Source organism: Vombatus ursinus, unplaced genomic scaffold (assembly GCF_900497805.2).
Source record: "Vombatus ursinus unplaced genomic scaffold, bare-nosed wombat genome assembly UNPS02014810.1, whole genome shotgun sequence".
Taxonomy (NCBI): domain Eukaryota; kingdom Metazoa; phylum Chordata; class Mammalia; order Diprotodontia; family Vombatidae; genus Vombatus; species Vombatus ursinus.
The window spans coordinates 17740871-17753750 of NW_020954588.1; the positions used below are offsets into that span (position 1 = coordinate 17740871).

The window sequence follows — 12880 nt, forward strand, 5'->3', positions numbered from 1 at the left end:
CAAGAAGGATGAGATTAGACAGGGGTAAAGAGACATAGGCAGAGAGAAAAAAAGTAACCCTGAGGTTTTTTTTTTGTTCTTGATTACATGATGCATTTTCTATCACTCAAAACAGTTAACAGCAATTGCATAAGCCATGAACTATGGAATAAAATGCTACTGGAAATAAAAGGATCATCTTCACCTGTCCCAGCTCTTCATTCAGATCTGAAGTATTGACTTGTGCTTTCTGATCTGTTTCTTCATGATAGAGATCAAGATCCCAGCCAATAAAAAATGAGCCAAGGAATTTCTGCATCTCGACTGTCACATAAAGTGAAATTGGAATGATAAAATTGTAGAGCACCAAAAAAGCAAGGAAGTCGGAAATAAACCTCAGAATCTGTGGGGAAAAAAAGGTTTGTATAAGACAAAATGCACAAGAATAAACATCCTTAGAGAAAACTCAGAGAAATGTATGCCATCATCAACCTCTGCCTCATGAACCAAGGGTCATGAACCATTTGGACCATCAGCCTCATTTCTATGGCTCATTTTTTCACATTTCTGTCTCTGGGCCATCTGATTAATCCTATGATGGCTGGGGCACCGGGTCTCTTGTGGATGGTTCCTAAAATGGCTGAGACTGTAACTACTTTCAAAACAAGGCTCTGTATTATCTGTGAATTTCAAAGGTTTGCTCCTATCCTCCACTCTCACAGAGGTAAAAGTTGACTAGAATTTTTCTCAAAAAACTCATTAATTGTTACCTTTGATAATGACATTCAGGATTTAAATAGTATAGCAGTATTCCATTTTAACTGCATGAAAGACTAATCCAATATCCATTTGCGGAGAATGGAAAATTCATATTGATGAAATACAACTTGAAAAACACATATACCTTATTATCTGACTAGGTTGTACTTTTTTTTTCTGATCACTAGGTTCAATTACTTAAAATTGCTTTATAATATTAATGTTTTGATCTGAGAAGAAGTCTATAATAGATTTCAGAGTTAAAGAGTATGCCTTTACAGTAAAAACAAAACAAAACATAAAATTAAAGAAAAACCTAAATAGTCATTTTTTTTTAAAAGGAAAATCCCTTCCCTTGTCTGGCCTGTCACTTCATCTGTAAAATGAAGTGAACATACCAAAGAAACTCCAAAACTCCCTTAATTCTACTATTCCTTCATAGGATGAATATTTTGAAGCAATGACTATTATGAGATGCTTAAGCATTAAAAAAGAGAATAGATATGCTTATGTTTTCATTTAATTTCTAAAAATAATACATTTAACAGCAGAGAAAATCTATTTTGTGCTTTTTCAAGTGTGTTGCACTCAAAGTTCTGTGGAAAGCCAAGTCACCATTAGCACCTCCATGCTGAGAAGAGGTACAGTACCAGTCCAAAGGCCCTCACCTTGGGCCTAACCAGATGGACACCTACATAATGCAGGTAGTCACTGTTCTTTTGCAGTGACTTTTCAGTGGCAGATGTTGGGGTGGTGTCACAGGGGCCATCGTATTCCTAGACTCGCTCTACCAGAGAGAGACTATCTCCTCATTCTGGAAGGGCAGAGACAACAGTACCTTACTGCTATTTCGTTGATGCTCCGTTTTTCGGTTATACCACGGTTCATCCCATTTTTCTTCTGTTTGCCATGTATATTTCAAGATTGTACTGATGATGGCTTCAGAAATAAGGATTATGAGATATATTATCAAAAATGTATTCATTGACCTAGAGTGGATGAAAGAGCATATGAAATATTAATTAAAGGATTTGATATTGATTTGTTCAGCAAAAGTTATTGATCTATAAATATACTAAAAAATGTTTTTAAAAATGGAATTCAAATGTTTATCAAATCCTATAGATTATCCATTCTCCAAAGGTCACAGCAAAGGTTTACATTTTACTCAACGTTGCAAGATCATTACGAGTATAACACATTTTAAGTCTTTTTTGATGATCTAGGTAACTTAAAATGTAGAGATGACTTGAAGACCCTGTGACCAGGGTGACCCATCACCTTCCCATACTGGAAGGTCCATATGTCTCCCATCACGTACAATAATGGGCAGTTAGGTGGCTTAGTGGATAGAGTGCCAGGTGTGGAGTCAGGAAGACTCATTTTCCTGAGTTCAAATCTGGCCTCAAACATTTACTAGACCCTGGGCAAGTCACTTCACCCTGTTTACCTCAGCTTCCTCATCTGTAAAATGAGCTGGAGAAGGAAACGGAAAACCATTGTAGTATCTCTGCCAAGAAAACCCCAAATAGATCATGAAGAGTTGGACATGACTGAAACAACTGAATAATAACAATAAATACAATAACAAACCATTTACACAAAGGTAAGAGACTCTGCCACTTACTGGCGTTGGCCTTGAGAAAATCATTTGCCTTCTTTGATCTTTAGTTTTTACATCAGCAAAATGAGGAACATAACACTTGCAATATCTCATTCATAGGGTTAAGAGAAATAAATGGAATAACATATATAAAATTTTGTAAAGCACAAAAAGTGATACAAATAAATTCCAGCTCTTGTTATTGCTAATTATTACCATTAAGAGCGGCAAGTATGGTTTAATAGATACAGGGCCAGCCTCAAAGCCTGGAAGAACTGCGTTCAAGGGTGCTCCCAACACATACTAGTTGTGTATCCCTTTGCAAATCATGTAGCCTCTTTGTTCTCTAGGTGTGTCTCTGAAGAACAGGCACTGTGGAAAAGCTGACTTGCCTTGTTAGGAAGTTCCCCATCTGGGAGTTCTCTATAGCAATGAAATCATAGGGGCAGGCCCTATTCCATCATCAAGAAATGGTGAAATGAAGTACACTCTGTTTAAACAGGCAAAGAATTACGTGTAATAACATTTTTTAAAAGTTTCAGTAAAAAATTTGCCTTTAAAACTGCTCTTAGTTATATAGAAAAGTCTTTTATATAAAATATAGTAAGTCTTAAAGATACTGAATGAATAAGGTATTACTGTGGTTACTTAAAAATACACAATTCTTGTGTATAAGCTTGAAGATTTAAGTTTGACTCAAAAGAAATAACCATTTTGTGAAGACTATTACATGTTACAATAAATTTTGATTAAAAATATAAATTCTTTACTTGAAATTAACCTATTTGAAAAGGACCTCCATGAACAGATACTTCCTGGACTTTCTCCTAAAAAAGTTTGGCCTGATAGCATCTGTTTTTATTTCCCGCTATTCCAATACTTGTTTGACAACTGTCCCCTACGTGGGTGAGGCCAACGCTTCACTCTTGCCTTTTGCTCATGCTATTACCCAACTTGGCTTATCCTTTTATCCTTCAAGGTCCAAACTGTCTCACTCAATCCATGAAATCCAGCCTCCTTTCTCTGGACTATAGTTAAGTTTTCACCTCTCTGATTTTCCAGACTTACAACCAATACTACCAAACATAAGCAGTTATTTCACACTGTGGCTTTGCATGTCAAACTACACTGTCAAGTCTTTAAGAAGAGAGACTACGTTCTCTATATATATCTATGAACACTCCCTAGCATTTAGCACAGTGATTGAGTTATGACAATTATCTCTAATTCTCTCAAGCAGAATTTAATCAGTGACTTCTTTAGAAAAAAATTTCTTTTTTAAAATGTATGAACTTAACAAAAATGAGGATTTAAAGTTTTGGAATATGTTGCCTGAAAATAGGTAACGGGATGAATGGGAAGGAGATAAGCATTTATTAAGTGCCTATTACGTACCAGGCACCATGCAAAGTGTTTTACAAATATTATCTCACTTGATCCTCACAACAACCCTGGGAGGTACATGCTATTATTATCATCCCCATTTTACAACTGAGGAAACTGAGGCAGAGTTTAAGTGACTTGCCCAGGGTCACAAAGCTAGTGTGGAAAGATGTAAACTTAGATCTTTCTTACTCCAGGCCCCATGCCCTCTCCACCTAGGTGCTTCTTGGGTAACAATAACAACAAACTGGAAAAGTTGGGCAACAGGTCAGTTACATGCCTCCTATCAATTCAACAAAGCAGCATTTTTCCCCCAGCTGTCATGTACCGGTATGCAAATGTGTCAAAAGCTGCACACCTACCAGTTGCCTTGTATGCTTCATCTTGAGGCTAAAACCAAGGAAAAATGCATGCCCTAAGTTCAGACATATATTTTCCCTTCACCTTGTTCAAAAAAAAATTTCTGTTGATCTCCTCTAATCTGTTTCAGCAATGAGAAGACAGAACTCAATAGTCAACTTAAGTTCACTGATATGACAATAGGTTGTATATGTGCAGTCTAATTCAGGTTTACATTTTCCCAACATTGCATGATTATTATGAGCTACAAGTAACACATTTTAAGTCTTCCTTGATGATCTAGGTAACTTAAAATGAATTCAACTTTTTCAAAACTGTCCACTGACTTCCCCTCCTTTTTTTCCCTTTCACTAAAGGTACAGTAGAATGAGCAATAGAATTGGAATCAATGGATCTGGATTCAAATCCTGCCTCTGTGCGACCTTGGGTAAGACATTTAACTGCAATGGATCTTAGTTTCACCATCTGTATAAAGAGGGATTGGATCTAGGTGAACCAGGGCCCTAAGACCTCTGCCAGCTCTAAGTCACTGATCATAAATGTTTTTAGAAAGAAAGCCCTGAAGAGACAAAGCCAAGGCAGTGGAGCAAAGGCAGGGCCTTGCCTGAGCTCTCCCCCAAGCCCCTCCAAATACTTTTAAATAATGACTCTAAACAAATTCTAGAGCGGTAGAACCTACAAAAAGACAGAATGAAGCAATTTTTCATCCCAAGACAACTTAGAAGGTCGGCAGAACAGGTCTGTTGCACCAGGGTGAGAAGAGAGTGCAGTCCAGCGCATTGTAGACTGGTCCCAGCAAACCAGGAGCAGGCTTTGGGGTGACTGAATAAGTGGCAGCAGTGGAGGTTTCCAGACCTCTCAGCCCAGAGACAGTGGCGGGGGGGATCGCGCAACAGGTCAGAAGGAGATTAACAGGGGTCCCTTTGCTGGCACCAGAGGCCGGACTCTGTCACATTGCCTACAGGTAGAGCTGGGTCACAGTTGGGGGTCTTAGTCCCAGTATGAGGAGAAGTAGCACGGCCAAGCTTAAAGCCAGAGGAGAGCAGGGACCCTGGTCACAGTTTCAGGGTTAAAAAGAGGGCTTATGGTCACTCACAAATCAGTGCACAGAACAGGAGAGTAGTAAACCTCTCCCTAGATCATGCCACCTTGGAAGAGCCAAAAACTTACAGGTCCCCAGAATTACCTCTGAAAACAGCTGCATAAAAACCCGAAGCTTGGGACAGCGTCCTCTCCACCCTGGTAGCAAGGCCCCACTTTAGCACAGAGCTAAAAGTCAAGAAATAGGCTGGAAAATGTGCAAACAGAAAAAAATTCTGACCACAGAAAGTTACTATGGTAACAGGGAAGATCAAAACACACACTCAAAAGAAGACCACAAAGTCAAAGCTCCTACATCCAAAGCCTCCAAAAAAAATATGAATTCGTCTCAGGCCATGGAAGAGCTCAAAAAGGATTTTAAAAATCAAGTAAGAAAGGCAGAGGAAAAATTGGGAAGAGAAATGAGAGTGATGCAAGAAAATAATGAAAAAACAGTCAACAGCTTGGTAAAGTAGGCACAAAAAAATACTGAAGAAAATAACCCCTTAAAAAACAGAATAGACCAAATGGTAAATGAGGCACAAAAATCCAACAAAGAGAAGAATGACTTGAAAAGCAGAATTGGCCAAATGGAAAAAGATATACAAAAATCCACCAAAGAGAAGAACTCCTTAAAAAGCAGAGCTGGGCAAATGGCAAAGGACGTACAAAAACTCACTGAAGAAAATAATTCCTTAAAAGTTAGAATTGGGCAAGTGGAAGCTAATGACTTTATGAGACATCCAGAAACAAACAGAATCAAAAGGATGAAAAAATAGAAGAAAATATGAAATATCTCACTGGAAAAACAAATGACCTAGAAAACAGATCCAAGAGATATAATTTTAAAATTATTGGACTACCTGATAGTCATGATCAAAAAGACCCTAGATATCATCTTTCAAGAAATTATCAAGGAAAACTGCCCTGATATTCTAGAATCAGAGGGTAAAATAAAAATTGAAAGAATCTATCAACTCTTGAAAAAGATTCCAAGATGAAAATTCCCAGGAATATCCTAGCCAAATTCTAGACCTCCTAGATCAAAGAGAAAATACTGCAAGAAGCCAAAAAGAAACAATTCAAATATCATGGAGCCACAGTCAGGATAACACAAGATGTAGCAGCTTTTACATTAAAGAACTGGAGGACTTGAAATATGATATTCTGGGGGGCAAAAGAGCGAGGTTTACAACCAAGAATCACCTACCCAAAAAAACTGAGTGTAATCCTTCAGGGGAAAAAATTGACATTTAATGAAATAGAGGACTTTCAAGCATTCCTGATAGAAAGACCAGAGTGGAATAGAAAGTGTGACTTTCAGATACAAGATGCAAAAGAAGCATAAAAAGATAAATAGGAAAGAGAAATCATAAGGGATTTGATAATGTTAAATTGTTTATATTCCTACATGGGAAAATGATATTTACAACTCCTAGAAACTTTCTCATTATTAGGGCAGTTAGAAGGAGTATACACAGACAGAAAGCAGAGGTGTGAATTTAATGTAATGGAACGATTATCTTAAAAAATAAAATCAAGGGATGAGAAAGAAGAATGCACTGGGAGAAGGGGAAAGGGAGAGGTAGAATGGGATAAGTTATCGGACATAAAGGAGGTCTGAGAGAGATCTCACAGTGGAGGGAGAACAGGAGAAGTGGGGAGGGGAGCACATAACTCTTACTCCCACTGGAACTGGCTCAACATGGAACAATGTACAGTCAGTTGGGTGTAGAAATCTATCTTACTATACAGGAAAGTAGGAAGGGAGGGGGATAAGAGAGAGGGTGTAGGGAAGCTGATAGAAGGGAAGGCAGTTTGGGGTAGGTAGAAGTCAGAAGCTGAGAAAGGACAGGCTAAAAAGACAGAGAGAGAATAAGATGTATGGGGAAAAACAGAATGGAAGGAAATGCATAGTTGGTAATCACTACTATGAAAAAAATTTTCACAGTGAGTTTCTCTGATAAAGACTTCATTTCTCAAACATACAGAAAATGGTGTCAAATTTATAGAAATAAGGACCATTCCTCAATTGATAAATGGTCAAAGGATATAAACAGGCAGTTTTCAGACAAAGTAATCAAAGCTATCTATAGTCATATGAAAAAAAATGCTCTAAATCACTACTAATGACAGAAATACAAACTAAAACTGAACTACTACTTCACACCTGTCAGACTGGTTAAGAAGACAGAAAAGGAAAATAACAAATGTTGGAGGGGATGTCGGAAAATTAAAACACTAATGTACTATTGGTGAAGTTGCACACTCATTCAAACATTCTGGGGAACAATTTGGAACTATGCCGAAAGTGTTATAAAACCATCCATACGATCTGACCAAGCAATAACACTACTAGGTCTGTATCCCTAAGAGATAAAAAATAAAAAGGAAAAGGGCCTATATTTACAAAAATATTTATAGCAGCTCTTTTAGTGGTGGCAAAGAATTGGAAATCGAGGGGATGCCCATCAACTGGACAATGGCTGAACAAATTGTCTTTGATTGTGATGGAATACTATTGTGCTTTAAGAAATGATGTGCAGGATGCTTTCAGAAAAACGTGGAAACCTCTTAATTAGAATGGTTGACCTTTAGAATCATTGGAGGGTAAGGGGGGCAAGGAGAACTCCAGCACACCTTTTTGGTACTTGCCCTTTCTAAATCCATTTACCCTCTATTTTCACTGTGGTTCACAGGACACACAGGACATAAGTTCTTAAAATAGCTGCAGGTTGCAGTGACCTCTGGCTTCTTGAGGCAGCACTCATCATGAGCCCAAGGTCTTGCCCAGGATTGTGCCATATGTTTAAGTTTTTCATCTCTACTTTTTTTTTCTTTGCTTTTTGTTTTAAAAGAATGAAATTTTAAGCTTTTTTGAAGACCCTCTTCTCTTACCTTCACAGTATTAAGAAAGTTCTCATTGACTTTCTCAAACTGACAGCATTACAATTTTGTGTGTGTTTTGTGGATCAAACATTATTCACCTCAGATAATTGCAGGGAGGAGTTTAGAAGGCCTGTGCTGTGGGTCCATTAATAGGGTTAGAAAGACACACAATAGGGTCTGAAGCTTAATTGTTCCCTTAAAGGCAATAATTTATTTTACCATTCCCTTTGAATACAAGTAAATAGTCACAGAATTACAGTCTTCCACAACCGGGAGGAAAGAAATAAACTAGGTTTTGCTAGCTGAGCCTCCAGCATGAAAGAGATGAGAGAAATACAGTGAGCCCCCCTCTTCTCCAGAGCAGTGTTTTGTCAAATGTGGTTTGTCCCCAGATCTTTGAACCAATATAGCAGAACCTTGCATCCTCTGTCGAGGCAGACTAATAATCACACACCTAGGAGAATCTACACTAACCGGAAAACCATTCTGAAGTCACGTGGCCTATTCTGTGAGTCTTCAGTTTCTGCTCTGGCTGAATGGACATAGGCAGGTTTGCTGGGCATGCTAGTACTCCAGTTTTTGGCGAAACTCCTCCCTGGGTCTGCTTCGTTGAAACTTCTGCAGGGTCCACTTTGAGAAATACTGTTCTAGAGGTGGCAAAGCACTTTTTGGGGGCAGCATTCTTCAGTGGTGGGTGAGCTCTCTCTCTGCCAGTAACTGTGTCTTAACAATCGCATATTCATAGGTTGTCATCCAGAGGCAATTCTTTCTTTTTTGTTTTGTCTTATCAGCCTGCAGTTAGACTTGAACAAGTAAGATTCCTACGGAATGGTTTCTTAACTATATTTGTAGGGACTGTAAGTTGACGTGTTTCTATGGTTATCTCGTGGATGCTAAGGGCACGATTTTATACCTGTGGCATTCTATCACCTAAATACAAATGGAGGCCAGGCATGCAGCCAAGCTGTCCTCATATTTTGAACTGTTCTTTATTTTTAGAGCTATTAAAGACTATATTGCCCTCTGCCTGAAGTGCCATCTAGAATCCATTCTAAAGAAGTTCTCTGCCAGTCAGATTTTTAAATCAGTTTGACAAACATGTACTAAGTCTGTGTTGGTGCTGGGGAAGATCCAAATTTCAGGTAGTTCCTGCCCCCATGGAATGCCCAGGCTAATAACCGTAATCTTCTGTATTTACTTGATAACCCAAACGGTCTTGTAGTCATGACAACTGGAACTCTAAGCCAATCCCCAAGTCCTGACTCAATCTAACCTGGAGTCTTCTTTTCCTTGTGGTAGAATCCAGATGCCCCTTTTAATTCTCAAAGGTGCCAGTATGTTCCTCAGTGTTGCTGACAGCACAAGTACATTGCCAATAGATTTTCATATATAGTAACATATGTGCCAATAAGTGACCATCCTAATTGCACACCTGCTTCTGCTGTGCCCCTGTGACTGCCATACAGTGTTCCCTCCCCATAGGGAGGAGCAAAAGCTGCTTGACTCCTACCAGAATTGCATTGTATATGTAATGATCATCTATATAAATTTTATATGTACAATCATTTCCCTTTTTATATGTCAGGTAAATATCTGTAAGAGTTATGCTGACACAAATGGAATTATTAGAATAAGTACTAATATATTTTTTCATGTTTCATTGCCTGAATAAAAACTATTTATCACTGTTGAAAGAAAAAAAACCTGGAAAGACTTAGGTAAACTGATGCAAAGTGGAATGAGCGGAACCGGGAGAACATTACACAGTAACAGCAATATTGCATGATGATCTACTACTGTAGCTGTTCTCAACATCATGATCGAAGACAATCCTGTGGGACTTAGGGTGAAAGGTGCCGTTTATCTCCAGAGAAAGAACCAGGACAGCCTGAAGGCAGAGCAAAGATACTTTTTCTTTACTTTCTTTATTTTTCTTGGGGTTGTTTTTTTCCTGTGTTTTCTTTCACAGAATGACTTACATGGAAATATGTTTTGCAAGACTACACAGGTGTAACCTATGTCAAAATGCTTGCCTTCTTAATGAGGGGAGGGAGAGAATTTTGAACTCAAAATTTGGAAAAAAAAAAAAAGAATGTTAAAATTGTTTCTACATGTAATTGGGAAAAAATAAAATATTAAATAAGACTTTTTTAAAAAGCAAAAAAGAAAAGTCCTGCTAACAAGCATGTAATCAACACAAGTAACAGGTATCTCAGAGTGAGACGAACCCTCAGAAGTCCAGTCCAACCCACGCCTCAGTAGGAACCCTCTCTTCAACCTCCTAACCAAGTAACCACTCAATGACCTCCAGACACAGCCTAGTCCATTTGGCCAGCACTGACTGGGAGAATTCCCCTCTGCAAGCAGAACAGGGTAATATCATTTAACTGCTTAGACACGGCTCTGTCTCCCCAGGTTTGGGGCAGCTGGGTGGCGCAGTGGATAGAACACTGGCCCTGGAGTTAGAAGGACCTGAGTTCAAATCCGGCCTCAGACCAAACACTTGACACTTACTAGCTGTGTGACCCAGGGCAAGTCACTTAAACCCAACTGCCTCGCCATAAAAAAAAAAAAAAAAAAAAGATAGAGGGTTTATCATAGTTTCCTTGTTCTGGACACTAGTGAGCCAAGCAATAGTCAACAAGCATTTATTAAGTGCTTACTATATGCCAGACACTGCACTAAGCACTAGAAATACAAAGAAAGGAAAAAACATAGTCCCTATATTCAAGGAGTTCATATTTTTATCGGGCTCAGGGGGAACAACACAGAAGCAATTATGTACATATAAAATATGCAGAGAAAATGCAAAGCCATCTTAAGAGAAAAGGGATTAGCTAGCAGTTCAGAGTAGTGGCAAAGGCCTCCAGCAGAAGGAGGGATTTGAGTTGAGTATTGGCAGAAGCCAGGAAAATGAGGAAGTAAAGGTGAGGTGGTAGACAGAACATCCCAGGGATGGGGGACAGCCAGTGAAAGGAGACAGAGTGGCACATGTTAAGAAATAGCTAGAAAAACAATTGCAGAATATATGGAGGATAGTAAAATGTAAGAAGCCTTGAAAGGTAGGAAAAGGTCAGGCTGTGGAGGACTTTAAAAGTCAGCTAACCCACTGGATTTGACCCTGGAGGTAAAAGGGAGCCATAGATGTTGACTCAGTAACGGGTTGACATGGTCAGACCTGCACTGCAGGAATATCACCCCAGTAAATGAGTGAAAGATGGAATGCAGGGAAAGAGATAAAGCAGGGAGGCCAACCAGCAACTATTGCTATAGCCTAGCCCTGAGATAATGAGGGCCTACATCAAGGGGGCAGCTGTCTACACAGAGGGAAGGGGATGTTTAGGAGAGATGTTGTGAAGGAAGGAAGGACAAGGCCTTGTTACAGATAGGATTAAGTGCATTTATTTGTGCAAACTAAGAAGACATTAGCTTTTCTGGTTGCCAGATCACACTGACTGAAAGTGAGCTTGCAGTCCACTAAAATCGAGAGGTCTTTTTCAAAATAACATTTATCAATCCAAGTGCTCAGAATACCAGAGTGCCATGTGGTAACGTACTGGGGATACAAATAAGAAAAAGACAGTCCCTGCCCTCAAAGAGCTTAAAATCGAATGGGGGAAAGACATACAAAAGGAAGCTGAAGAGTGTGTGACATGGGGGGCCAGGGAAGATATTCAATACATCTGGAAAAAGGTGCTTCAGTTTGCTCTATGAATCCATCACTTCTCTATCTGGAGGAGGAGGAGGAGGGTATATTTCATCATGGGTCCTTTGGAATTGTGGTGTCATTGTGCTGATCACTCTATTGAGGTCTTTCACTTCTGCATCAGTTCATAAAAGACTTCCCAAGTTTTTCTGAAACCACATCCTTTTGTCATTTCTTATAGCACAACAGTATTCCATCACATTCATATAGCCACAACTCATTCAGCCATAACTCAACTGATGGGCATCCCCTCAATTTCCAATTTGCCACCACAAAAAGAGGTGCTATAAGTACTTTTTACACATATGGGACCTTTTCCTTTTTATCTGATCTCTTTGAGATATAATAGACCTAGTAGCAGTATTGCTGGGTCAAAGGATATGCACAGCTTAACAGCTTTCTAGGCATAGTTCCAAACTGCTTTGCAGAACGGCTAGACCAGTAAATAGTTCTACCAACAGTGCATTAAAGTACTTTTTTTCCCACAGCCCCTCCAACATTTGGCATTTCCCTTTTTTTTTTTTTTTGTCAACCTAGCCAATTTGGTGAGTGTGAACTCTTACTTCCGAGGTGTTTTAATTTGCACTCTCTAATTATTAGTGATTTAGAGCTTTTTCCATATGGATATTGATAGTTTGGATTTCTTTTTCTACAAACTGCCAATTCATAATCTTTGACCATTTTTATCAACTGGGGAATAGCTCTTACTCTTGTAAATTTGACTTAGTTCCCTACATATCTGAGAAATTAGATCTTCATCAGAAAAATGTGCTACCAATATTTATTTCCCAATATCTTGCTTCTCTTCTAATTCTAGCTGCAATGGTTTTATGTGTGAATTCATTTTACCACCCATTCCCCTCTATCTCTTGTTTGATCATGAACTCTTCCCTGATCTGCAGATTTGAGAAGAATTTTCTTTCATGCTACTCTAGTATGCTTATGATGTCATCCATTAAATGTAAACCATGTACCCATCTGGCTTACCTTGGTATATGATATGATATTGATCTACACTTAGTTTCTACCCCTGTTTTCCCAACAGTTTTTGTTGAATAGTGAGCTTTTGTCCCAAACAGCTGGAATCTCTGGGTTTATCAAACGTTAGATTACTGTGTTCA

General features: G+C 38.8%; 1 protein-coding gene across 8 annotated transcripts in view; it reads right to left on the reverse strand.

Moving 5' to 3' along the window:
- ATP11B (ATPase phospholipid transporting 11B (putative)) overlaps nucleotides 1-12880 on the reverse strand; it is a 144019-nt gene that overhangs the window by 57954 nt on the left and 73185 nt on the right. For all 8 annotated transcript variants that reach the window (XM_027875864.1, XM_027875861.1, XM_027875865.1 and 5 more), the window contains exons 11-12: nucleotides 1577-1727; nucleotides 185-382 (exon numbers count right to left, since the gene is read on the reverse strand). In XM_027875864.1, coding sequence (XP_027731665.1) covers nucleotides 185-382; nucleotides 1577-1727 — 349 coding nt within the window. The remainder of the gene's footprint in view (nucleotides 1-184; nucleotides 383-1576; nucleotides 1728-12880) is intronic.